Below are 25,634 nucleotides of genomic sequence, written 5' to 3' on the forward strand. Positions count from 1 at the left end.
CCACAGAGCAGTCCCAAAAACGTAGATAGCCTGGGGCAGTAATGTGTATCTAGCAAAGCAGCCAGAAGCCAACAGCTGGAATCCACCGAACACACCCTGCCATCAACTTCTAAAAAAAAAAAAAAACAAACAACAAAAAACATCTGGAAGTGCTGCCTTAAACAATGTCTTTCTCCACCAGATGGAATCCCACAGCTTTCTCAGAGGCTCTTCCTGTGCTTGCTACATCTTTGTATGATGAACATCTTACCGTGTAGATGGCCAGGAGTGCCAGCTGGTTGTATGGGCGGCCGTTTTTGGGGGCGATTTGTTGAGCCTTCAGGTACCAGCTGAGGAATGGAAGAACCAGGGAAAAAGTTACTGAAAGGACATCAGGTTGCCTTCCTCACTGCGTAGGGCACAAAGTTCCCTCTGCAGCACTGGCAGCCCAGCACTGAACAGGCCCTTTACACAAGTGCCCTCTGCCTGCACGAGTGTGCACAGCTACTAAGTCTGTGCCCAGTGCAGAGAGGCAGAGCCAGGGCACAGGACAAGAGGGAGAGGCAGACACAGCTGGAGAAAGAAATGTTCTTGGCTCAGCTTGAAGATGAGCATTTAGCCAGCTCCACTAAGTGTTGTCTCCAGTGCAGCCTCAGGCAGAAAACAGGCTATTTGCAGAACGCTTTTTTCTCCTCCCCCTTTTTAGCCTTTTTGGCAGCTGGGACCAAATCTTCCTGGCTGCTTAGCTCATTATTTAATTATCCCAGAAGAAGGGGCATCCGTTAAGAAGCAGCCCATTCCTTCCTCCTATTTCCCCTCAGTTGTATTATCCAGCTTATTTCATGCCACACAAATCTGTCAACACTGTTCAGATGCATAATGAACATGTGTGCTCCTTCCAGCCCTGTAAGGTATCAGTGCATTCTACAGTGCTCACTTCATAAACAGGCAGCTTTCCCCACCCTGTTTCAACCTTCCATGGGTTTCAGGGCCCCATGCTGGGCTCAATTGCTCACTACCACTCTTTGCTCCAAGAAAATAAAAAAGATCAGAAAAAGAACTGTATGCCAGGCAAAACAAGAGTGATAGGAAGCAACAGGTGCCAATAACTTCTGATGCAGTCAGAACATATGGGCACATATGGGAATCTCTCCTAGCTGGGAAGCTAGCAGAAAATATATCAGTTTGCCAGCCTCAGAAGCATAAACACTCCATGCTGCAGGATCAGCACAGGACAACTTCCACAACGCACAGCTGGAGGAAGATGGATCTGCTGGGTTGCTTTTTGGATGGAAAAGCAGTTCACATCGTACCTTTAAGTTACACAGGACTGCAGTACAATAAGGAGGCATGAAAAGACTCCTTTGGCTAGAGGCAAGCTTAAGCATGAAATGAGATGCATCCCTTGTAAGTAGATAGAGGAAGAGCTTTGCTCAGCCCTGGGGTGAAGAACACAATACCTGCGTGCCTTTCCATAGTTTGCAGTGTCATTTGCTTGTTCTCTGTATCGGCAAATGTCCCCCTGACAAATCATACACCTCTGGGCACTGATCAGTGCATACTTCACCTGAAAGAAAGCATTCGGTACGTCACGTGGGAGCTGCACATCCCAACTCACCTTAACACCCTGTGAGTTCATGGGGACTGTGAAGAGCTAAGAGGAAGTCACTGACAAACTGAGGATCAAAAAAAAAAAGGCTGCAGAATTAAATGACAAGGCTCAGTAGCACTGGTTCAGCATTAGTAAAGGCAACCCAACCCCCCAGATCCTACTCCCTTACAACATCCTAGCTCTCGTGCAGAGGAAGTAGGTTCCAGAATCTGTGGTTCATTCAGTTCAAGAGAAATGTGAGGAAGATAAACTGCTTAAAACAAACACATCTCTCTGGGAATGGAGCTTGACTAAAATATCCTCTTCCAACTGTTCTCACACCTGCACTCACAGCTCAGGGCAGTCACTGTCATGCATCAGAGAGAGCCCAACTGTTAGCCTTCCTCATTCATTTTTCTGAATTCTATATACAGAAGTACGAGTTGTTCAGTATCTAAGGCCAAGCCAGGGTACCTCTGACACCTCCTTATTAGCTCTAGTCAAAGAGATGATACAAAAAGAAAAATTCTGTCTTTGCAAAGGAAGCTGAGAAACGTTAATACACTGGAGTTAGTTCAACATGTTCTCTAACAGCTGAGATTCCCTGCAAACACACTGCTGTCTATTCAGACTACAGCTGCCCACCTCTTGGCAAGGGCAGCACGCAGCATAGCACTAACAGGAGGAGAAGACTCCAGGAGAAAGCCAACCTACCATTTTCCGCAGAGGCTTGCAGCGGATGGCCATCCCATCCATATAATCCTCCAGTTTGAACTGGTATGACACCTGCAGCTTCTGGAGTAAGCCATCAAAAAAGGAAGTGCCCTGCAGAACACATGTATTTGGTTGCCACAATTTCTCCAAAGACAAGCGGAAAATCTTAACACTGACCTTCGGTTACTGCAGGAAAGGTCCCCCTCCCTCTGGTTTGCGCTGTTCTCTTCAGAAAGCAATAAGGCAAGAGGATCTCCAGCTTCAGTTTTTTAGGGCTGAGCTAGACAAACTCAAGGCTGACCTGATTTTATGTTAGCCACAGTCCTGCTCCAAGCAAGAGGTTGGACTGAAGCCTTTCAGCCGTCTCTTCCTGCCAACACAATCCTGTAAAACACATCCTCTTGGATCTGTCAGCCTACCTTCTACAATGAGTAACGGTGCTGAGTGTCTAACAGAATGACTTTTCAGCAAATTTGATAAAGATAGCACAAACACCTCTGTGAATGCTCTTGTTTCTTTCCATTTAAAGATGCTTAGCTCATTTTAGCTTAAATCAATTTCTCATCAAAGCAGAACACGCCACAACAAGCCTGGTTTAAATTATAACAAATATCCACCTGGACTAACACCCGCTACACTAAATTGTAATCTGTCTGTGCATTCTTTTTGCATAAGCATGGCCTTAGGCACAAACAGCAATAAGCATGACCACAAAGGCTAGCTCGTCCAGTTATACCAACCTGTTCTAAACACCAACCAGTCAAAGGTTTAGAAAAGCCTGGGGGCGTTTCTCTCCTCTTACCTCATCTAGAAGTTGGAGAAGTTTGTTCCGAATTTCTTGGGCATTTTCCCCCAGAGGATCCTTGAGGAGCTGCCGGAATTTCTCAATCACTTGGTAGAAGGCGTTCTTCCACAGCAGCTGGTCCACATTCTGGGTATCAGAGAACTCGATATCCGTCAAAATGCACCGCTCGTACAGCTGCAGCATCTCCACCCTAGAGTGAGACACAACCAGTGGTCAACACAACAGCCTGGCAGAGCAGGCAGGGAGCACGTGCTGAACCACCTGCTGCTGCTTCTCATCCTGCAGGCATGAGATGTCAGCAGTTTGCTTGGCTCACGCGCTATGGCAAATGGACGCTTCCACACATGCCCCAGATGGAAGCTGTTGTAACCAAACACTCCTTCTGCTCCAGCAGAGCAAATTGAAAGGACCATCTCTCTTTCTGCACGCGTAAAAAAGGATTAGAACTTACCAAAGAGCAAAGAGGCTCTGCTAAAGCTCTCCTCTGGGAAGAGCAAGACCTAATTATCTCTGAAAGCAATACAGAAAACAGCATACACTGCCAGGCTCTGCTGCTTCCAAGAACAAAGCCTAGCTACTAAGGGCCAGGAACAAGCACACAAAGCACCTAAGAGCAAGAGATCTTGCCATTACAGCGACTGCATATCACTTCATGCAACCAAAATGCACGTTGGAATAACAAACCACATTCCCCTCACCAACTAACAAGAGCCCAGCTCAGACACTGGAACAGAACTCCTACACACAATTTGATGAAATGGATACTGGGCAGGGACCAACTGTACCCGTGCTCTGGGGAAGGGCAGCCCTCACCAGCCATGGCAGCACAGCCTCTCTCATCCTAACCTGAAACCTCCAGTGCTGTTACCAGTGCATACATATCCCTCTCTGTGGTCTCTACTGCGAGTCCCTCAAATGCAGAACAAGCATTTGAAAAGAACTCAGCTGCCAGATTTACTGCCAGTCAGCTCTGAAATAAGCCTGCAGAGAAGCCCCAAAGACCACACGTAAATGTGGTAGATGCCAAGTAGAAACTTGCTCCAGTCATGTTAACTGCCCTCCAGAGTGCCAGAGTCACTTTCCTCTTCCTAGACTGCTCTCACCAGGCCACCCCCAGGGAACTGCCATATGTCACAGGGCTGAACAGTGTCAAGAACAAAACTACCAGCACTTAGAAAGTGCCGTCACTGCCACACAGCACCAGGAATCCACACAACGCTTTGCAAGCACAAGTTGAGAGCTGCCATGCTGAAGCCAGCAATGCAAATCAGCAATCAAAGGCAGGTAATAAAGCAAAAGTACACCAGCAAATACCAAAAGCACATGAAAGTCCTGGAGCCAAGAGAGCCCAGCTCAAGAAAGAAGATTCCAAGAACTGCATCAGGTGCTTGTCCTGCTCCCCTGCGTGCCTTCAGCACAGGCACAACCATGAGAAGCCACAATTTAAACCTCAGCCTAGGCTAAAGAGATATTTGCTCACAGTGTCTTTCTGATATCCAGACACCGCTGGCACGTGATTAACATCCCCAACACATCATAAGATAGTGAACCATAGCCACAATCCCTCAGATATCAATGTCCCCCATCCCCCAAATTCCCATGAGAAAACATTATGGACAACAGCTCTGGCAGAAATTTACTCTTGAAATGACTCAGCCACAAACCTCAGCTGGGCCATCTTCTCCAGCCCCTCTGGGCTGATGCGGTCTCTGGAAAGCAGATTGCTGAGCTGCTGCTCCTGGTTCCCAGCCTCACGGAGGAGTTTGCTGAGCTCCTGCTGCTGCATGTTCCTCATCTGCTGCTCCATCTCAGGACTCAGAGGAGCTGGGGTGAGCGGGCCGCACATGTACTGCCCTGCCTGGCCAGGGTACCCGGGGTAAAAGGCTCCTGGGTACACACCATTGCTTGGACCCATTGGATACTGCAGGGAGTACCCGCCGTAAGGATACTGCGGACCTTGGCCGGCAGCCCGAGGGTAATAGTAGGGGTTGTCAGAGTTTTGGAACTTATAATAGGACGTCTGGGCCTGGCGGGCTTCCCCCCAGGAGGTGGGACTCACTTCATCGTCCGTGTCTAGGAAGTGAAGCTGTGGGGTTTGGCTCTTCAGGGCGGGTTTTTGGTCCGGGTTGTTGGGGTCCCACAACCTGCGAGCGGTGCCACCTCGACCCCGGCTTCGGGAGCCCTTACTGCCAGCACCGCCCAGCAGCAGCCGGGGCCCAGGGTGACTGGGTTCAGGGGAGGCTGCAGAGCTGGCAGAGAGATCTGTGTTGGCAGGCAGGAACAGAATCCCACGGCCCCTCCCCTGGGGCTCTCTGCTCTGGCTCCTCGCGTCCAGAGTCTCTGAGTCATTGCAACCAGAAAACGCCTTCAGAGGCTTTTTTTTATCTGCGTCTGCTAGAATGACATCCCTGTTCATAGTCTTGCTGTCGAAAGTGACTCGGAAGTGTCCCTTGGCTTCCCTGCCGTTGCTGCTCCGCTCACTCTCACTCCTAGAAGTTCGACTCTGCTCTAAACGCTTTTTCCTGTCTGAAATCCTGTTAGAGACATACGCTTCTGCCTCATCGATTCTGTCATCATCCAAGGAGTCAGTGGAGGATGCAGAGAGCTGCTTCCTAGGACGTATTCTAGCACGCTCCTGCCGTCTCTCCATCCCATCCACCAGCGGGGCTCCATCTACACTGTTGTTGCTTCCAGCTGAGCTCGTGCTGCACGTGCGGTATCGGCTCCGCCGCTTGTCAGAGCGGGAGTACCGCTTTGTAGCGCCCAGCTTCCCCTGCATCACTTCATCGTGTGCCCTCCTCACCCTGTCAGTTCGCTCTAGTCGTCTTCCTTTATCCGCCCTAGAGGATTTCACTCCGTCCCCTGCCTGGTTTCCCTCTCTGTCCTCTTTGATTGACTTGGTTTTCCTGTTGTTATCTTCTGCAGTACCTTTCTCAGTCTCTTCACCACCTTCAACTCTCAGCTGCTCTACTTTAGAGGTGATTTCCTCAGTAGCCAACCGTAGGGCGACTTCTTTAGCAACCAAATGCAGGCGCTTCCCTGGCTGATAGATCTGCTGGTCCGGTTTCTTGATTCTCCTCGTGGTCTTGGCACCTGACTCATCCACAGCAAGCGGAGTGCATGAGTTCTCCTGGCTCTGAAGATCACCTTTAGTCTCTGTCTCTTCATTTCCCAGTGAAGGACCATTCTGGTTGTGGCTGTCACCATGCTGAAGTTCTCCATGACTGGAGGCCCTTCTCCTGAAGGATCCTCCTCCTGAAGGGCCATTCTCCCCTTTGCCTTCCTCAGCTCCGCTCCTCTCCTCAGAGGCCTCGTGCTTTGGTGGCACAAGTTTGCTCCTCAGTCGGGAGAGGCCAGGCTTGTAAATCTCCAGATCTGGGCGCCTGTTGTCCTTGCGATGTCGTGGCTCCTTCACCTCTTTCATGTTTTCTAGGAAAAAATAGAGAAAAACATAGGAACGTTAAGGCTGGAGAAGATCTCTGACATCATCAAATCCAACCATCAGCCCACCCCCACCACACCCACTGAAGAAACCACATCCCCAAGAGCCACAACTCCACGGCTCTGGAACACCTCCAGGGTGGTGACTTCACCACCTGTGTCAATACATCACTACTCTTTCTGAGAAGAAATTGTTCCTGATATCCAATGTGAGAGAGAGTTATTCTCACAACAAACCACACGAGGATGAGAAAAGCTCACAACAAATATTCAAGGAGAAACATTATCTGAAGGCAAAGTATTAAAAACACCCTGAAAGCTGCTTCGAGAGAACGCACGTGAAACGCTCCATTGAGGCTCACAGGAAACCAGTGAACAAGAGCAGGAAATGAAGCAGCCTGACAAAGCTGACCAAATCCTGAACCCGACTCGCTTACAAAACATCCCGCAGCAGGTTTTGCCCCAGAGAACCAACAAGTTAACAGACAGTCAAAGCACAGAGCCCGGCCCAATCTGCTCTGTGCCACAAAGCGGAGCACCGCCAGGGGCTCCTGGAGCAGCTCAGCACAGCAGGACCCTCCAACCCCAGGCGCAGCCCCACCGCTCTGCTCTCAGGGTGGCATTTCTCCCTCCGTGTTCACAACCCACAGCATCCTCCTCCCTCTCCCCATAACCAAAACCCCTCACAGAACGCAGCGCACCGCCCCGACACAGCGACACAGCTCAGCCCGGGCACAGTACGCTGCGTTTCGCCCTCAGCGCCCGCTCCGCGCCCGCTCGCCCCGCGCCGCCGCCGTTGAACCCCCGCTCTCCCTCACCGCAGCAACAACGGCGGCCCCGGGCCCAGCACACACCCACAAAGCAGGCACGGCCGAGGCGAGGGGAGACAAAAAGGCCGAACGGCGGCTCCCCGCCGCCTCCTCCTCCCTCTGCCCGCCTCACCTGCTCCTCCTGCCGCCCCGGCGCGGGCCTGCGCGGCTACCATGTCCCGCAGCTCTGCGGCCGAGACGCGGACGCGCTCCAGCCCCTCCGCCATCTTGCTTCGCGCCGGGGCGGGGACGGCGGCCGCGCGGGGCCAAACTTCCTCGCGCGGAGCCCGGCGGCTGACCGCGCGCATGCGCACGCGGCCGGGAGCGGCGCAGCCATGGGCTCGGTGCGGGCGGCCGACGTGGGGTTGGCGATGGGGCGGCTGCGGGGCCGCGTGCGGCGCACGCCCGTGCTGACTTGCGAGTCCCTGCAGCGGCTGGCCGGCCGCAGGCTGCTCTTCAAGTGCGAGCTCTTCCAGCGCACCGGCTCCTTTAAGGTGTGAGGGGACGGGGCCGTGCCGGGGCGCCGGGGGAGGGGAGCGGATCCCAGCGGCGCGTCTTATTGCAGATCCGCGGGGCGCTGAACGCGGTCAGGAGCCTCGTGGAGGAGGCGGAGAAAGCGGGGCGGGAGCGGCCCCGAGCCGTAGTGACACACAGCAGCGGGAACCACGGGCAGGCGCTCGCCTGTGCGGCCCGGGATGAAGGTAACGCTGGGGGGAAAGGTTAACGCGCAGAGCGCGCGATGTGACGCGTCTCCGTGCGGGGCAGACAGCAGCACGCTTAACTCCGCTCCACTACCGGCCCCAGCCCTAGGAGCAGCAGGAGGGCTCTCCCTTCTCCAGGCACGGCACAGCCCAAGCTCCATTCCCCTGGTGCAGCATGCAAATTCCCTCCGCAACTCTCGCTGTCCCAACAGGCATTCCTGCCTACATCGTGGTGCCCCGCACAGCCCCGCGCTGTAAGCAAGCTGCCATCCGTGCCTATGGGGCCACGCTGGTGCCGTGCGAGTCCAGTGATGAGGTAAGGAATGAGGGGGGGGAAGGGGAGAAAGCTGAGGATACGTCTTCCCACCCTGCTGGGCCGACTGCTGTGCTTTGCCTTTAGTCCAGAGCAGAGACAGCTGCACGGGTGGTCCAAGAGACAGGAGGAGTCATGGTGCACCCCAACCAGGAGCCAGCCGTGATCGCAGGGCAGGGAACTATTGCCCTGGAAGTGCTGGAGCAGGTGAGGGGATGGAGCACGAGGGTACAGAGCTGCTATAGAAATGCTCACGTTTCTTTTCTGCACAGGCACCAGAGGTGAATGCACTGGTGGTTCCTGTTGGGGGCGGAGGAATGATTGCAGGAATAGCAGTGGCCATCAAGGTAAGTAACAGCACAGCTTAGAGATGATGGTTGTATCTCCACCTTTGTCAGGGCGCCCAAGGCAGGTAGCAGCTTGTCTCTAAGAACAGAAATCCGGGTTGCCTGGGGGTGTGCACCACAGCCCTCTGCAAGCACAGCAACACAGCGCAGGTACTCAAAGCAACCCAGTGACTCTCCTACTCTCTGCAGGCATTGAGACCAGATGTGAAAGTGTTTGCTGCTGAACCCCACAATGCAGATGACTGCTACCAGTCCAAGCTGAGAGGGGAACTGACCCCCAACCGACACACCCCAGTCACCATCGCTGATGCAGTTAAAACCAGCATTGGAGAAAACACATGGCCCATCATCAGGGATTTGGTCGACGATGTTCTGACTGTCTCAGAGGAAGAAATCAAGGTAAGCACTCTCTGCCTCTCCTCCCAGTAGCTGTCAGCTGGCTCCATCCAAGCTCTGTTCCTCCATTCTCATCCCTGCACTCTCTCAGGGCAAACCCTGCACACCACAGCAGCTGTGCAAACACCAACACTCTTTCCAGCTGGAAGGAGCTGGCGGAAACTCTGCTCTCCCTCCCCAAAGTGCTGCAGAGCCAGATGCACATGCAGTGCCCCCCGTAGCCCTAGAGGAGCACGTAGTTGCTGCTGGGATGACAGCTGCTGTTCTGTCCCAACAGCGAGCCACACGGTTGGTGTGGGAAAGGATGAAGCTGCTGATTGAGCCAACAGCGGGTGTGGGAGTTGCAGCCGTGCTCTCAGAGCAGTTCCAGGCAGTCCCCCGGGAGGTGGAGAATGTTTGCATCGTGCTGTGTGGAGGAAACGTGGACCTGAGCTCCCTGACCTGGCTCACAGACCTCCCTGGGGATGGAGACTGAGAACAGAAGAGCGCATCCAGTGGCAGGAACCTGGCTTTGAATTTTACAATACTAAAAACCAGATGAACAACCCCAGAGGTTTGAAAGCTTCTGTGAAGGGGTAAGGAAAGATGGAGGTGGTCTCTACAGCCCGGAATCACTTGCTTACAAAGCAAAGGGTGACTACAGGGAGCCTGAAAGCAAAGCACTGCTGCTTCTCCCCTTCCCAGCCATCCTGCTCTGGAACAGACCTTGAAGCAGACTGCACTCAGCCACTGCCCAGCTGCTGTTTCACCTTTCTCAGTCATCAGCAGCTGCCAACAAACTCCTGTCTGATACAGCAAAATCCTCTCACCTACTGCTGCAGCAGAGCAAGACAAAAGCCCCAGCAAGCCATAGGGCTCACAGAACAGCAAGGTGCTAACAGATTCCCATTTAGCCTCTACAGCTGGCCACCACCAAGACTTAGAGACTTAAATATTTTTTGAAAAACATTTCCATTAAAATAAATAACTGTAGTCAATCCTAAGCACCAACTGTTGAGACAGCTGCTCCAGTACAAACCCTAGCACTGATATGTCCAGGACATCAGTGTGCAGGGTGTGCTTAGGCTGAGAAAGCAGCCGGAGAGGCACAAACTGCATTAGCACTGTGCCTGGAGGCTTATTCCATTTCCACCTCTTGCCCTGGCAGTGCACTCTCACTCCTCACCCACGGTACAGGCTCTGGAACGTAGGGGTCATAAGTCCATTTAGGATAAACACGCTTGTAGAGGTTCAGCAGCACGGTGTCCTGGGACTTCAGCTGTCCATCAAAGTGGCACTTCATGTGACCATGGGTCCCTAGGCAGAGAGCAGAAGAGGCCATTAGCTGTCACTCCTGCCCAGGAAAACCACATACTGTTCACCGTAACAAACACAGAACCAAACCTACCTAATGGCTCTTTTATATGCCCTCTACGACCCCATTTTGTCCTTAGCTCCACTGGTTTAAACCACATCACGTCCTCTGGAGAGCAAAACACAAACGGCACGTAAGCAACAGGCTTTGCCACAGAAACACAAGGCACAGTTGTTCTGCTTCCACATCCCCTCTTCCCACTGCATAGACAGGCCATACCTCTGTTAAAGAACATGTATCGCACCACAGCTGCCTTGGTAAAGATCTTGAAAGGATGACCACTGAGCACGAGCCGCTTGATAATGATTCTGTCTGGGTCCACAGCCAGCAGAGAACCTGTAGCAATGAGGTCGTGCATTCCTGCAAGATAGATTAATTAACACACCAGGGTAGCATGACCAAATGCAACTCCGTTACCACCTCCCTCACCACAACACCCTTCACCAAATGGGTCAAGGTCCAGAGCAGCCCCTCAGCAGGAAGAAAGGTGCCAGTGGTAACAGAGAAGGAAAGCAGTTAATTTTCTCAAACAGCATGTATTTTTCTTTTTTCAAGTCATACTTTATGAGTAGATGCACTCTTGGTAAAGTATAAGAAAAGCCTGCTAACATTTATTTCTTAACACGCTCCCAGCACTAATCCAACTTACCATTACTTCTCTGTTTAAAAACAAGCACTGAGGCAGGTGGGAAAGTGATGGGAGCGTAAACAGTCACCACCAGGGCAGTATCCGGGCGCAGAAAACGCTCCAGCTTGTGCTTATCAGCTAGGAGAGAACAGCAGTGATCAAGTTCAGTCCAACAAAAGTCCTCAGAGCTCTGAGAAACCCCACTGAATTCCTTCTTTCCTAGTAAAGTGGCTCTGTATTGAAAGATAGCAGGCTACACACAGCACTTCCCTACTGGCACAGAGTATCTGGGAATGAATGTGATCCTCTGAGCTGCCAGCTCACTGCATGGAACTTGTCACTACCTTGCCAGAACCAGAAAACCATGCTGCCCAAGCACTCCCACTCTCCATTTTTTAGTGCCTCTCCTGGAAGCCTCAGCGCCCAGGTGTGTGTCTTCAGAAGAATCCTTCAGCCAGGTTCAGACATTGTGGCTAAGACATCACAGGCTTCCTGCCCTAGAAACCCTGGCCCCACTTCCACTTCCTGGTCAGTCCCCTCACAAACCTGATGTGTGCTGGGAGAACAACGGGGAAGCTCGGAAGCGCCTGAACCCACAGTGGAAGATCAGCTCCTCCTTTGCTCTCACTGGATCACTGTTGCTTGGATGCCGCCGCACCAGGAAATTCAACACAGACATCTGCAGGAGAGACACAGCTCTCAGCTGTGAGACGCTGACAGCAGGGCTGGCAAATAACATCAAGAGCAGAAAGCAAACATTGCAACAAGCACAAATTCCCTTCACTTTGGCTTCCCAGGTGACTGCTGGTCATCAGTGCAAACCAGCCAGACTCAGATGCTCTGGTCTGAACACCTCTGGAAGCTTCAGGCTGCTCTGACCAAAGGAAGATCTTGTTTCAAAATGCAAGCAGTACGTGGAAATCTTAGTCCAAACCTTCTGCAGCCAAAACCTCTCCAACCCATGCAGCATCAGGGGAATCACATGAAGAGCTGCACACATACAGGGAATCAGCAGAGCCAAACTTAGTCACCTTCTGTTCATGGGGAAGCAGTGAGAACAGGACTAGTGGCCTCCCTTCTTTGAAGCTCTCCATCACTGACACGGGGACATTGCAGACATGCAGTGTAACATACCAGCCAACCTGCCAACAGAGCATCAGTTGTGAATACTTCTTGCAGTAGGAAAAAAGGACAGATACAAGGCCAGGATTAGAGAGGGAAGCAAGAACAGCATCAAGTGGAGTTACCGAAGCTCCTTCCATCTCCTCTTTCTCTATTTGCCGGAAGAGGTGCTTTCTGGTTCGGGAGAAGTCCTGGAACTGGTAAATCCTTGCATAGTCCCTTGGGAGATTCTCTTTAGGGTCCCATGGAGAAGTCCTGAAGCTCTTGAGCCCTCGGTACTTCTGGAACCTTAAGGACAGACAACAGGAAAAACAAATTGATTCACAAATCCACAAGGACTAATGCTAGGACTTCGCCTTTCTCCTCTCTCTCCCAGCTCAGGATGTTCTTTCTGCCCCAGGGAGTGGCACAATGCCTCAGCTAGTATCTCCCCTGGAAGCCTCAGAGCCTAAGGGTTCATCTTCAGAAGAGTCCTTCAGTCAGGTTCAGACATCATGGCTAGGACATCACAAGCTTCCTGCCCTACCTCAACAAACCAGAGACAAGAACCCCTTCCAGCTCCTCTCCCATCACTGCATGTCATTTCTTACCGGACTCTGGCAGGCACATCACGTGGTGTGTCCACCTCATCTGGAAACATCTCATCCATTCTTTCCTGTTTGTATTTCTCCAGCATCTGTTCATCTTCCTCCACCTTCTCATCATACTGGTCATCCCGCATGCACTCAGACACGGTCATGGTCTCACATTCCTCCTCTGCAAGCTCTTCTTCCTCCCCACTGCTTTCTCCCTCCTGACACATAGGAGAGTACATGCACTCTGTTATGTCTCTGCAGCACTGCAAATCCCGTATGTATTTGCAAGTGTGATTCATAGCCCAAGCTACAACACAGCCCCCCATTTTGGTATAGCAGACCAGAAGTAACAGGATAGATGTGAGAGGCTTAACAGTGGAAATCCAAGCAAGTCTTATCTCAGTGTTGTGTTCTTGCACAGGGAAAGCTATGAGGACAGGACTGAGCTAGGATATACAACAGTATCCAGAAGATCAATTGCAGTATCAGCTCTTAAGGGTTACCTGGGAAACTGCCTCTTCCATCATATCATCACCAAAATCATCATCGTCTTCTTCTTCCTCACTGCCTTCTTCTCCATCATCAACAATCCACGCAGCCTGGTACTTCGACGTACCTTTGGGGACCTTCACCACCCTTTTGTTCTCCTTCTGAGATGCTGTGGGAATTCCCACCAATGGTTAATACAGGTACAAAATCTCCTTTTGCTCAGCAGCATTTACACCAGAAGAACCAAGCCCACTCCTAAAGCCCAGAGTCACTATTTCCCAGGACAGAATTTGTCAAAGCCTAGGAAAGGCAGCTAAAATGTAACCCTGATGTCAGGCAAACCAGCCAGCCCTGCTATCAGGTGAGGGGAACCTGGAGCAGAAGTCACAAAAAATCCTTGGTTCCCAGCTAGCTTGTTTCTCCACAGCCACCTTCAGCTATCCCACCAGCAGATGGTTTCTGACAGCCTTTGTAACAGGGACAAGGAAAAGGTACAGAAATACTGCTGCTATTCACCCTCTGCTTCTTGCAGTTCTTCTTCACTTGGCCACGTCTGCTCCCCTTCCATAGGATCAGGAACGACTTCTGACTGTAAAGATTCCTGTTTGCTTGTATCTGCCTTCATCAGGATTTTAACATCTTCTTCCATCTCATCAGTACCATTTGCAGAGTCTTCCTGAAGAGCAAAAGCAGAGTCCCCAGCTATAAAACTATCCATCTGAAACTAATAACCAGTTTAAAGCCAAGGACAACTCCTCCCACAGCCCTTGCTACCAGAAAATATCCAAGAAACAGCAGAAACTCCCTCCAGTGTCAACGTCAGTTATGTTGTAAGGGAGCCACAGCTCAGCAGAACAAGAACCTACTGCCTCTCTTGATAAAACTCCCTTTTTCCCCCACCCTTTACCACCCATAACCAAACGTACTTTCTGAATGAAAGTTTAGAAACACTGTTTTAATGGGCACAGCAATGCCATGATCTCCCACAAACCTGCACCTCCATGTCCTGACTCCTCTTCTGTCCTTTAACCACTCTGGGATTCAAAGAGAGAGGGTCGGGGGGGGCATCCAGCTGGCTCATCTGGAAGTCTCCATGCCCCACAATATGCACCAAGCTGTTCACATTGAGGGTCTGTCCTCGGACAAAACCAGACACCTTCAAGGTCCCAACCTGGTCACTCTCTTGACTGGGCACAAACTCAGCAGCATAGGCAAGCAGGTGAGCCCGCCTGTCCCGAAAAGCAAGATGCCTCTGCTTCTGGGTAGCAAGGTGCCTCAGCAGCACTGAGGACTCCTGCTCTGTGTTTAGGGGAAAAAGCTTGACCTCTGGAAACCACTTCTCAATAGCTTTGGTGAGTTTCTTCTTGGCATCTATCCGCTTCTTTGGTGGCACATCAGTGCCCCCTGGGACAGCAAGAACTACAAAGGACACAGAACAGAGTTCCCCATCTGAGCACAAACCTCCTTATACCCCTTTCACAAAGCATTAATGCTAACTTCGATGTCTGCAACTCAAATAACCAAAAAAGTCTGATAACACAAGTTACAAAGGCAGTTTCACTCATTAAAAAAAAAAAAGACAGAAAATCTGTCTTTAGATAAAAGATTTTAAGACTAAAAGTGACCATGGAAATAAAAGTCTGGGAATTTAACTCAGCAAGAAACCAACTCACTCCTTTTGCTCTGCACAATGGACAACTATTGCAATACTAATAATCATCATACATCTGAGACTTAAACCTAGAGCTCCAGCATTGCCCTACCAGGAGAATAAGACAGCATTTACCTGACCTGCTCTCAGAAACAGAACAGCCAATAGGCCTGTGATTACTTATTAACATACAGAGCTTCTACTTACTGCAACAGTAAGCCCCCCCTCAGTCACCCCACTCAACCTGTACCCCTCTAGAAGCTCTGAATTTTCTTCTCACCGTAACTAGGCAGCCCCTGGGCAAAAAGGCAAGAGAGACAGTGCTCCCCTGTGCTGTCCCAGCCATCCACAGGATCCAAGACAAAAAGGAGGGAGTCAGCAACTTTTGCTAGGTCCATGACGGCATGCAGATCCCCTGCATACAAAACACCTCAATTACTGGGGCTGCTGGGGGGTACAGAACTGAGACCCACACAAACGATGCTTCCTTACCTGCCTGCGCCGTCACAAACCGCCAGCGCTGCTTGAGCCGGGGACAAAGGATGGCAAAGCTGCCGGTTTTTCCCTCATCCACGTGGACAACGACCGAATCTTGGCTCTGCAGCAGGCGGAGGGCATCGTGTGCTGCAGCCTTGGCGTGCAGCGGCACCACGACCACGAGATGTGGGGGCCCATCCCTGCTGCCCAAGCTCCGCTTTTCTGCTAGCACCTACGGGCAAAGATTCATGGCGTGAAAACCATCCCTGACCCAGCCCCTATCCCACCCCCCTGATCGAGACTGCAGCTCCACAGCTCGGCCCTATAACGCTTGGCTTAGCCAGCTCTAAACCCAAAGCGACCCCCACATCCTCATCCCACCAGCCGTTCCCCACTCCAGGCCCAGAACCCCCGAGCCCTCACCGCCTCCTTGCGCTGTCTGCGGAGCTGTAGCGCCTGGTGCCGTCGATCCACTCTGTTCAGATCTCGGAGCCGACGGTGCGGCAGGGCCTTGACGGAGACTCGGCCTGCGGAGAGAGAGCGGTCAGACGGCGATAAGGCCCAACGGGAACGCGGTGAGGAGCCCCACGGGGCGCCCCGCCTCACCCCCAGCTCGGCGCTGCGCCGTCCTGCGGTGCTTCCCGCCTTTATGCGCCTTATTCTGCTGCTTCAAGGGCCCGGGCCGGTGCGCGCCGCTCGCCACCATGCTGCCTTCACGCCGCCGCCGCCGCCACTTCCGGTCGTGAGTTTTGCGTCACTTCCGGCGACGTGAGGGGGGGCGTAGGCGGCAAAGCACAGATCGGATTCAAGATGGCGGCGGGAGGGGGTGGGCGTGCAGCATGGCGGGGCATTTACCGGGCTGCACGCGGGGAAAATGACAGGCAGGACGCCCAGCCGTTCCTTCAGCGCTTTATTGAGGAGTTCTTTATACAGATATTTACAGAGGAGAGGAAAGCCCCTTTCAGGAGAGCCGCTGGGTGTGGGAAGAGGGACTGAGGAAGAGCCCCAAAGCCAGGCCCAGGGCTGCTCCTGTCCCTGCTCCACACACAGATTGGGCAGCAGCGCTCCGTGCTCCCCATCCCAGCCCCGTGTGCTGTGGGCAGCACTGCACACTGATTGGCACAGCTGAGGTTCTGCCATACCCCCAGGCCCACACCATCTGTCAGAAGCACAACTGCCCTTGGTTGTGCTATTGGGAGCATTAGGCCCACACCACCCTCAGAACACAAGCAGGTGAGCTGTTAAGGTTAAATATTTACAATAGTGTTGCAATTGCCAGAAAAGATGAAGTCAGTAACTCAAGGGCAGTAACTTGAGAAGCAGGGCAGCTGCTTCTCTGTTCTCCACTGAACGATTGCAAAGGAGGAAAAAAGAAAAAAAAGCTACGACCCCCCCGCCCCCAGCACTATGTTATTCCCTTCTTTTCTCCTGCAAAGAAAGCAGCACAACAGTGGTACATGAGGGAGGGTCAACTGAGAGCTGCTCTTTACCAATCCTTACCTACTCCTAAAACAAGCTGTCCAAACTTTCTAGCTCTAAAAGCAATGTAGATCACATGTCCTGCCTGCCAGGAAAGAAGTCACAAAATTAAGAGACCAGTGACAAATAAACACTGTTTAAGCATTAGTAATTAATTCTCCCTATACAGGTGTTCATTAGCTGCTGGGCAGCACGCAGTCTCTCCCACTGTCTGACCACATGGCACTGCCATATAGAGCCAAATGTGGAGGGAAGAGGACATGAGGTAACTGGGATACTTCTGGAGCAGGAAAAACAGTCTTGTAAGTTATTTATCCCTTGCCATTAATGCAAGACCAGGGAAAGGAGCACGGTTTGAAACTTTTTCCACCTAGGTTTCCCATCACAAGGCTACCTCTGCCCCTACAAGTCACGCAGGGCCAGGTCTAGGACATCCAGGGGCAGCAGAAGAGGCTGATGTCTCTAATCCCTGCAATCCTTGGAGCTAGTGAGAGCAGTTGAAGCTGGTGAAGAGAATTAACACCTGATGTGCACTGTAGACCAGGCCCTTCACAGGTAAAAGCAAAATTCCCACAAACCCATGCACTGTAAGCTTATAGATATTTCACCAACCTGTGCCTGCAGTTTGGCAGGGCCCCATGTGCAGACCACCAAAAAAAAAAAGTAATAATAATAATCTCACCCTACTGAGATGAGCAAGCAGGAGCAAAAGCCAAGGACTACCTCATTGCTGCTTTCTGGGTAAAACAAAGTATTCCTCTCAGAGCAAAAACTGCCAAGAAAACACAGAGCTACATCATGTATTGCTAGAGGTAGGTAAGCCCTCGGGACACAGGGGGCTGTTGTTCACGTGCCCTTCAGCTCCCCTGGACTATTGCATCATGCAGCTCAGTGTTGCACGCTCAAAAGGCACTGTGTCTGCCTGCTCAGCACCAGCTGCAAACACACCTTTCCCCCTCTATGCTTCTTCTCCAACAAAACAGGCTTTGCATCACCCCCTCAGTGCATAGCTCAGGCAAGCTGCACAGCAAGTAGCATAGCTTACAGGCTGCTCTGCCACACGCTGGCTAAAGCCCAGAAAGCAGCAGCATTGCAAGAAGGCTGCGCCTCGTCAGGAAGTACAGCAGTTCATTTCTTCTCCCTAAGACATCCTCCTTGCTGACTTCTGAAGCAGCAAGAAGTTTGGGCTGACTCTGCTTTGCACAAGGGTGAAGAGGAGCAACAAGCCAGGGTGAGCTGGAGGCAAATTCTAGGCCTTAGTTTATAAAGGAAGACTGGTTGCAACTGGAAGGGCCAGTTTATTAGAGAAACCTCACATTGCAGAGAATTCACAACACATTGGAAAGGGGCCAGGCCTGCCGAGGGGGCCAGTCTTCTGCAGCCACACAGATCTACATTGCCCAGGTCCAACCCCAGCAGGTGCCACGAAGGGAAGGGTTAATTGTAGCACAGCTTATGTTTACAAGCAGCCCGAGAGAGCCAGTACTAAAGTTCAAAAAAGAGCCCTCCTCGTTAGACAATGGTTAAAAGTGAAATGTTTAAAATGTTTAAAAGCTCCATTCTCCTGGCTGCAGCATGAGGGGGGAGGTAAAGATCTACAACACACACAGTTCTCTGTGGGTCTCAGCACTCAATCTGCTCTACCAGTGCAGGCCGGAGGGGGGGGTCTTCTCATCTTTGTTGCTTTCCAGAGAAAAGGGTGGGATTCGGACATCAAAGTGGGAGCCATCAGGCCTCTCAAATCGAAAAGTACCCCTGCAAAATAAGGGTAGAGATCATGCTGAGGCCAGGAAGAGACACAGCTAGGAATCATCAGCTAGGCGGTAAGAAACAAGCTCTTCCATGTCCTGCAGAGGGACTGGGGCTGGTTCAGCATCTGTTTGCCAGGATGACTCATTTATTGGAAGACTCCTGGGCAGTTTACATCACATCTCTAATACACATTTCCTGAATAAAGATGTCATGATTGGAGCCTCCTGGAGGTAAATGCACTCCAAGCATCTGCAGCAATGTTTATCTCACACCCACCCCAGAGGAGATGGAACCATCTGAACTATTTTTACAAAATGATTGCAAGTAAACTCTGATTTGCATTTCTTGGCAGAAGCTCCAGCAGTTGTCTGTGTTAATATGAAATCCCATTACAGAAGCAATTGCAAATTATGTCTACTTTGCCCTTCAGAAAGGGTGTGGAGGAACTGAATCTACCTGTTCCCGAACGCAAAAAGAATTTGCCACGTCCCTATTATTCTCACTGCCCTGAACTTCAGAACCTTTGCCTTCTTTTCAGGATGCATGAAAGAGGGGAAAATAAAAACACTACAACTACTTTTATTCCCCAGGGCATAATTCAGGCAATTAAAAATGCATAATATGTCAAACAAGGGTATAGCCTATAGGTAAAGAGCTGCTCTTAAGCTTTTCCCAACTCAGACAAAGGCAGTTTCAAGGCAGCTTAACATCTGAAACAGATTTACTCAAAAAACACAAGCCAGAGACCTGTCACACAGCAGGCAAGAGGTGGCTGCACATTTATTGTCCAGAGACAACACTAGATATACTAACCTAGTTGAAATGCAGAACAAAAAGAAACTGCTTTAACCATGCAATACAGCAGAACAACTCGGGCTGAGCACTTCCCCACCTGCCCTTACAGAAGAGAGAACCTGGATGCCAGTTAAACTGAAGGTCTTAGCTGGCCTAAACTGGGAGTAACCCCACGTGCCAATTGTTTGTGAACACAGAACTGCACTGCAGGAGCAGAATCCAAGCCCAGTGAAAGAGCAGCCCCCTCCAAAGAGGGAGCACCATTGCACACCACCTCTGCTGCCCAGAGAGTGCCAGCATGGAGCCTTGTGCCAAGGACTGAAAGGGAAACTGAGTACAGCAGCTCATAGAAAACTGCTTCATGTCTTTTCAAATCCAGTTCAGCAAAGATCAGAGAAGGAGGATAAATTAGCCTAGAGCCTTCTTAGTGCAGGAAATCAACAGATCTTCTTACCCCTAACTAGGATTACTACTATGAAGAAGCTTATACAAAGACCCACTTAACTACCAAATCCCATCCAGTTCTCTTCCACCCACCTTTAAGCCACACCTTCAGACAGCAAACCGTGTCCCAGTCGAGTGCTGTGGGATCCCATATCTAAACCACTACTGCAGCAATAAGTGTTTCTTACCACATGTGACCACTGGATGCCTGCAGGGAGACGTGACTGCTGTACTGAAATGCTGGTTGTTCTTTGGATAACACTGGCTCCTGAGAAAACAAGAGGCCACTCTACATCAGCAAAGGATCTTATGGTTCCTCCACAGACACGTGTCAACAGGAAATTTACACACCAAGAAGAAAACCAGAGATGCATACACAACCTTCAAAAATGTTATTTGGCACCAGTTCCTCTTTTCTGTTTCTTAACGCTCGGCATCACTCCCAACTCCATGGAAAACAAAACACCCAGAGAGTAACACCAGTCTCATGTATTAGTCCAGTTTTCCCAATGTCAGTAATTTAGGAACATTCTGTGTGAAGTTTCAGTTCACACATACAAGCATCACATAAAAAGTTTGTATGTTTGTTTTTGTTTTCTTTTGTTTTTTCTTCCATTCCTGTTTCCTATTCTACTTCTATTGCCCACTAAGCAATTCACTGGCAATCAATCCAGCTGCACAATACCTACCCTTCCAACAACACCACGGCCTCGGACTGTTTCCAGGGTGCCAGATAAGCTGAATATCCTCCAGTGCCTTTCTCGGAGCTGTACCACTTCACTGTCAAGGTTCTCCAAGCGAATACAGTAGCGCCACTGGACAGAAGAAAAACTGTCATCAAGAACCAGAATCAGCTGCAAATAATTGATAACTCATAGCCAATACTGGGAAACAGCTGCCAGGCAAGGGCTACTCTCCCTCAGAGTTTATCACACAGCAATGATGCCACAGCAAATAAACTCCTTCCCTTTAGCTGCTCCGCAAAATAAAAGGCACTTACCCAGTAGACATGGGAATTCTGGGCTTCCTGTCAAGAGAAACAAAAGACTTTAGCAGCTGCCCTTCAACGCTCAGTGCCAAAACCTCTTCAGCTGTCAGCACAGCACAAGCACAGGAGCTCTCTCTCCATGCCAGCGTGATGCAGACAACTCACGTGAGCACAGACAGCTGCTCTCCAAAGCAGTCCATCAGTTGCTGCCTGGCACCGGCCCTGCTCTAGACACAGTCATGAGGTGGGAGATTTGTAAGGATCTCATGACTACAGAGAGAGTTGATCTCCATGTTAATTACACACACTTTACAGATCCAGAAACACCCATTTCCTTGCCTTCAGGCACTTGTTTTTCTGACGAGGTTAGGGCAAAAATCAGCTGGACCCCATGGAAGCTGCAATTTCAAACGAGAGCATTCACCCATCACAGCACAGCTCCCCAACAGCTGTACTCCTCCAGACTCAGAAATCAAACTGCCACTGTAATTTCTGGCTCTCCCACGTAGAAGGCTCTTACAGCCTTATTGTCTCGAATGGTCCACGTCAAGGTGCTACACTATGAAGAGTAAATGGTTGTATATTAAATCCAGAGGGTTCTAACCTCCATTAGAGATAGGATACAGAGGTCAACACCCACAGCACCTCACTGCTGGGCAGGATAACAGGTTTGTGGCACCAAAGACGTCTGCTGGAGTAACATTACACACATGCCCCACTGTTTTCTGGTACAGTGAAGGATAAATATATAAGCATTCCTAAATATCTTCCTGACAGTGTTCTGCAGGAAAGTCCAGGGTATCTCCTACCCAACAAATAACAAGAGAAATCCATGCACAGGAGTTATTCCCCAAGGAGTTATGACAAAGCAGTTTCATGCTCATACATAAGCTGGACAATGAAATTGCAAATGGGTTCAAAAAGTAATTTCTCCAGTAAGCAAAAAGTACTTTCAGTCAGTAAGCAGGCCTTAGGAAAACAAAACAAAGACATACAAGTTAAATAGATCACAGAACTAACACAGCAAGATGTAACACAGACCTACCCTCATGCCCATATAGAAAGGGATGACTGTGACTCGAATGTTCTCTGTGGTTTCCCGGTGCACATCAGAGAGCTCTAACCAGGGGTGGTTCTTTTCCTGCCATGCACAAAGTGTATCCCTTGCTACAAAAGGTGGAACTGCAAGCAGGGAAGGAGTATACTTAAGTATACTGTATCAACACAGTCACGAAAATAACTTAAAAGAAGCTTTAGTGTAACAAAAATCCACACCAGACCGTAAGTTTTATACTGTATCCAAGATGATGGATGGATTCTAGATATTGTAAATACAACAAAATGAGGCCAAAAATTACCTTTTGTTTGGTCATACATGAGAAATCTCTCAAAGAGCTCATGCTGTATGGGCACTTGATCAGTGGAGCTGTAGGGAAGGATATCTTCATGGCTTACATAGTCTAAACCTGAAAAAGAAACCCCCAAAGCCGTTGAACATCTGAGCAGCTCTCTACTGCAGAAGTCCCCTGACAGTGAAACAGATTACACATGCAAGAAGAAAAGGATTTTGGCAGCAGAAACCAACGCCAAAACTATGATTGCAAGTAAAATGGGAGGAAATGGGCTACCAATAACCTTGGCAGCATTCTGCTGTGAGATTTCTCCACAGGGTGAATTCTAGATAGGGGCTGCAAAGTGACTGTACAGTCACAAAAGGCGTTTGGACAGGAAACACATAGGACAAAAGGAGATCCAGTGGTCCTGGTAATAAAGCAGAATGGCCTGTATGCAACAGAGTATGCACATGGGATCTATGCCTCAGCAGCTCTGAGCAGCCATGCCTTTATCACAGAGTCTGACAAACTTGTATCTGTGCAAAAGGGCTTCACATATTTTTGTCATTCTGTGGTTTCTAGCAGGGCCCTACACCACAAACAGTTCTACTACAGCACTGTCCTACACGCAGTGCTGCTTCACTGGTAGCAGCTGGCTCTCTGTGAGTTTTTTGAGCTCATTTCACGAGTAATCACATCTCCACAGAAGACAGAAGTGCATCTTACTAACCTGGTATGGCATAGAGGGCTCTGCTGTCATCGTGATTTGCCAGGAACGTCACTGCTTCTGTCTGCGACCTCTGGGACTGAGAAAAGGAAGGTTTATGTCTTTCAGTGCAGATTTTTGTGGGTCAGTTTCCAGTTACATTTCAGTTTACTACTGTTCTTCCTGAAGTGTTTTACAATTGTTTAATTTGACCAATTCACCTCCTAATATTTTTAGACTAATTCTTCACTCAATTCAAAAACATTCTCGGTGCTGCAACTCACATTCACAATTGCCTACGTATAACAAAATAGAAACACCAAAAGGATGAGGAAATAAGGTTAGAAAAGGGAAAAACAATCCAGAAAACTGTCACATGACATTCCAGGATACTTTCTTCAGGGAAATTATGACTTGATGAACAGCAACTACATAGATTTATAGCCACTGGAAGAAAAGCATTCACATTGGAGAAGACACCTTCATTTCAATACCAAGATTATATTGGTTACTTACTATATGTGGACAATCCCGAGCATCTATTAGCACCTGATAGTAAGTATGTGTTTTGCCCTTGACCTCTTTGGAACCATGGCCTGCTACATTCTCGCTCCTAAACAGAAAAGCAGAAGGCTGAGCTCCAGTGTGTGCTCACCAACCCCTGCTGCATCTGGTGCTCAGAAGGGGAAGGAGTTCACTTCAGGATGGCAGCAAACTGCTGTCACCAGGACTGAGCACATTCATAACAATTATCTCTTAAAATACATTGCACAGTCTGCAGTCATTCAATTCCATTTTAAACTTCTCACTCTCACACACACGCTCTCTTCCTTCGTTCTTACATCATCCTGCCTCTAATTAACAGAAAATTAATGCAGTATCTTGTTTGAGCACATCTATTCCAGTTTACCCTCATATAAAACAGAAGCATACTAATGTTCTCATTGCTTCAAGCAAGAAACTTGCTAATAAGTGCCAATATAGCTGTATAAACTATAAAGAATCCTTACTTTTCTGTGACAGGAGAAGCAACATCTCGATCATAGAGCCTAGCTTGCCAGGGAAACAGAACTATTCCTCGATAGCCAAACACACTGTGAAGAAATAGCTGAAAGGAACAAATAGTTGCATTTGAACACACAGCAAACTTCACTCTTAGATACAACAGAAAATACAAACCCATGAGGCCTCTTTTGGAAAGTATCAAAAGAAGAAAATATCTGTTAACTAAAGTAGAATTTGTTACATGGGAATACAGGACAATCACTGCAGCAGAAACACAGGGGAACATAACGTGAAACGAGTACCAGTTTGTGTTGCCTCTATCCCATAAAACAAATGGTTAAACCAGTAATAAAGCAGTGGATCAAAAGAAGTGCAGAAAGGAGAGAGGGATGGAAGAACTGCTCAAAACACAGAAACATGTGAGAGTCATATATGCAGAAATGAGAAGTTTAGCTATTTCTCAGATTCAGCAGTTTTCCCTTTTGCTGCTAAAGGGAGAAAACAAATTAAAACTGGAGAGCAAATACCACTGTATGAACAGACGTGTCATGTTGCAGATTCTTATCACCTTGCTACTGTCAGATGACTGACAAACTGCCAACACAGCAGGCACAAGAAACACCAAACTGTGACACTTCTGGCCTTCCACTGCTATGCCACAGCCTTCTGATGGGCAGAAGCAGAAGCTCTTTCCCATGCTCTGCTCCCCAGGACAGCTCACCTGGCCCGTCTCGTATTTGCCATGCTGCTTCGGTGCCTCAAACACCCCCACTGTCTCCAGCACTTTGCCCTCCAGACGGTTCCTAGGAGCGGAGAGAGGTTTTGCTGGCTGTGCAGGGCAGCACACGGGGCATGCTGGGCAGCGTGCCCAGAGCTGGGAGCACTATGCATAGCACCAGAGCCCCCTCCCTGTACCTCACACATTCCCATGAGCACCTATTGCCCTCTGCCCCACTGCCCCCCCTCAGACCTCCCTCCCTTTTCCAGTCACTCCCAGTCTCCCAACAACCCCGCTCCAAGCACTCCAACATCCTCCACTTACCCCTAGGTCCCTGACTCAACTGAATGCCCCTCCCTTAAGCCCTAGCACATCCCAAACAACCCCACGCATCCCAAAAACATCTGATGCAACCCAAAACCTCCTAGCCCCATTCCGATACCCCGTCACCCACCCCAATACCCCCTCATTCACCCCAACACTCCTCAAATACACCAAGAAACCTGACCCACCAACACCCCCTCACAAATCCAACCACATCGACAGCCCTTCATCCGCCCCAACAACCCCTCAACCACTTTAACACCCCCAGACCCACTCCAACACCCCCTCACGCGCCCCAAAACCCCCTCAACCACCTGAACACCCCCTGAACCGCCCCAATACCCCCTGAACCGCCCCAATACCCCCCCGCGCACCCCCAAAAACACCTCACACGCCCCAATACTCTCCGACCCACCCGAACCCCGCCGTCACTCCCGCCCCTCACAGGCCTCACCGCGACGAGAGGTGCCTCCGCGGCAGCAGCGAGAGGGCCGCGACGCTCCCCCCGCTCAGAGCCCGCGGCATACGAGTGGGGAGCGGCTCCCACAGCGGTTCCCACAGCGGCAGCCCGCGGGCACGGCACCGACCCAGCGCCGCCGCCAAGTACCGCCGTGCCGCGCCGCCCGACATCCCGCCGCCGGCCCAGACTGCAGCGCGGGCCCACTTCCGGTCCTCCGCTTCCCGGAAGTGTCTCCCC

The 25,634-nt window shown here is 50.3% G+C and overlaps 4 protein-coding genes and 2 non-coding genes across 11 annotated transcripts in view; 1 reads left to right on the plus strand and 5 right to left on the minus strand.

Moving 5' to 3' along the window:
* SMG6 (SMG6 nonsense mediated mRNA decay factor) overlaps window positions 1–7,628 on the minus strand; it is a 90,720-nt gene extending 83,092 nt beyond the window's left edge. For all 3 annotated transcript variants that reach the window (XM_085240509.1, XM_085240508.1, XM_085240510.1), the window contains exons 1-6: window positions 7,473–7,628; window positions 4,754–6,518; window positions 3,087–3,279; window positions 2,285–2,395; window positions 1,440–1,546; window positions 251–329 (exon numbers count right to left, since the gene is read on the minus strand). In XM_085240509.1, the coding sequence (XP_085096635.1) occupies window positions 251–329; window positions 1,440–1,546; window positions 2,285–2,395; window positions 3,087–3,279; window positions 4,754–6,518; window positions 7,473–7,566 (2,349 nt within the window). In that variant the 5' untranslated portion in view covers window positions 7,567–7,628. The remainder of the gene's footprint in view (window positions 1–250; window positions 330–1,439; window positions 1,547–2,284; window positions 2,396–3,086; window positions 3,280–4,753; window positions 6,519–7,472) is intronic.
* On the plus strand, window positions 7,622–10,079 carry SRR (serine racemase). Of its 2 annotated transcripts, XM_010721718.3 has the most exons (7): window positions 7,623–7,833; window positions 7,905–8,040; window positions 8,253–8,356; window positions 8,441–8,560; window positions 8,626–8,700; window positions 8,890–9,099; window positions 9,374–10,079. In XM_010721718.3, exons 1-7 carry the CDS (start codon window positions 7,675–7,677, stop codon window positions 9,569–9,571), a joined length of 1,002 nt encoding a protein of 333 aa, XP_010720020.2. In that variant the 5' UTR covers window positions 7,623–7,674; the 3' UTR covers window positions 9,572–10,079. The 2 variants fall into 2 exon arrangements, with proteins under 2 accessions (XP_085096654.1, XP_010720020.2); XM_085240528.1 differs by lacking the exon at window positions 8,441–8,560 and having other exon boundaries at window positions 7,622–7,833.
* TSR1 (TSR1 ribosome maturation factor) lies at window positions 10,016–16,162 on the minus strand. 2 transcript variants are annotated; one of them, XM_085240511.1, is made up of 15 exons: window positions 15,999–16,162; window positions 15,816–15,919; window positions 15,408–15,624; window positions 15,196–15,330; window positions 14,262–14,683; window positions 13,781–13,940; window positions 13,279–13,433; window positions 12,791–12,993; window positions 12,326–12,488; window positions 12,110–12,220; window positions 11,625–11,757; window positions 11,100–11,216; window positions 10,670–10,810; window positions 10,484–10,558; window positions 10,016–10,392 (listed from the first exon to the last, which is right to left on the minus strand). In XM_085240511.1, the coding sequence occupies exons 1-15, from the start codon at window positions 16,096–16,098 to the stop codon at window positions 10,214–10,216; spliced, it is 2,415 nt and encodes an 804-aa protein (XP_085096637.1). In that variant the 5' UTR covers window positions 16,099–16,162; the 3' UTR covers window positions 10,016–10,213. The 2 variants fall into 2 exon arrangements, with proteins under 2 accessions (XP_085096637.1, XP_010720019.2); XM_010721717.4 differs by having other exon boundaries at window positions 14,256–14,683; window positions 15,999–16,161.
* On the minus strand, window positions 11,482–11,574 carry LOC116217369 (small nucleolar RNA SNORD91 family). Its single transcript, XR_004161826.1, has one exon. It is a non-coding gene; the product is annotated as a small nucleolar RNA SNORD91 family (small nucleolar RNA).
* On the minus strand, window positions 12,629–12,721 carry LOC116217370 (small nucleolar RNA SNORD91 family). The gene has a single exon (XR_004161827.2). It is a non-coding gene; the product is annotated as a small nucleolar RNA SNORD91 family (small nucleolar RNA).
* A 1,987-nt stretch (window positions 16,163–18,149) lies between the features above and the next one.
* POLDIP2 (DNA polymerase delta interacting protein 2) lies at window positions 18,150–25,632 on the minus strand. 2 transcript variants are annotated; one of them, XM_010721879.3, is made up of 11 exons: window positions 25,392–25,631; window positions 24,617–24,698; window positions 23,901–23,998; window positions 23,407–23,503; window positions 22,915–22,990; window positions 22,209–22,316; window positions 21,896–22,032; window positions 20,863–20,889; window positions 20,552–20,677; window positions 20,051–20,130; window positions 18,150–18,626 (listed from the first exon to the last, which is right to left on the minus strand). In XM_010721879.3, the coding sequence occupies exons 1-11, from the start codon at window positions 25,565–25,567 to the stop codon at window positions 18,512–18,514; spliced, it is 1,122 nt and encodes a 373-aa protein (XP_010720181.3). In that variant the 5' UTR covers window positions 25,568–25,631; the 3' UTR covers window positions 18,150–18,511. The 2 variants fall into 2 exon arrangements, with proteins under 2 accessions (XP_010720181.3, XP_085096652.1); XM_085240526.1 differs by lacking the exon at window positions 20,863–20,889 and having other exon boundaries at window positions 25,392–25,632.
* Window positions 25,633–25,634: the final 2 nt, after the last annotated feature.

Source organism: Meleagris gallopavo, chromosome 21 (assembly GCF_905368555.1).
Source record: "Meleagris gallopavo chromosome 21, MGAL_WU_HG_1.1, whole genome shotgun sequence".
Taxonomy (NCBI): domain Eukaryota; kingdom Metazoa; phylum Chordata; class Aves; order Galliformes; family Phasianidae; genus Meleagris; species Meleagris gallopavo.

Excerpts from the sequence above, each read along its gene's own strand:
- POLDIP2 (XM_010721879.3), bottom strand. The coding sequence starts at position 25,567 with ATGTCGGGCGGCGCGGCACGGCGGTACTTGGCGGCGGCGCTGGGTCGG. Across the intron at positions 22,317-22,914 it reads AGCCCTCTATGCCATACCAG|GTTTAGACTATGTAAGCCAT; the intron begins GTTAGTAAGATG and ends TTTCTTTTTCAG. Across the intron at positions 22,033-22,208 it reads CATGTATGACCAAACAAAAG|TTCCACCTTTTGTAGCAAGG; the intron begins GTAATTTTTGGC and ends CCCTGCTTGCAG.
- SRR (XM_010721718.3), top strand. The coding sequence starts at position 7,675 with ATGGGCTCGGTGCGGGCGGCCGACGTGGGGTTGGCGATGGGGCGGCTG. Across the intron at positions 8,041-8,252 it reads CTGTGCGGCCCGGGATGAAG|GCATTCCTGCCTACATCGTG; the intron begins GTAACGCTGGGG and ends CTGTCCCAACAG. Across the intron at positions 8,561-8,625 it reads CCCTGGAAGTGCTGGAGCAG|GCACCAGAGGTGAATGCACT; the intron begins GTGAGGGGATGG and ends TTTTCTGCACAG.
- TSR1 (XM_010721717.4), bottom strand. The coding sequence starts at position 16,098 with ATGGTGGCGAGCGGCGCGCACCGGCCCGGGCCCTTGAAGCAGCAGAAT. Across the intron at positions 15,920-15,998 it reads GGCGCAGCGCCGAGCTGGGG|GCCGAGTCTCCGTCAAGGCC; the intron begins GTGAGGCGGGGC and ends CTCTCTCCGCAG. Across the intron at positions 15,331-15,407 it reads GTTTGTGACGGCGCAGGCAG|GGGATCTGCATGCCGTCATG; the intron begins GTAAGGAAGCAT and ends TTTTGTATGCAG.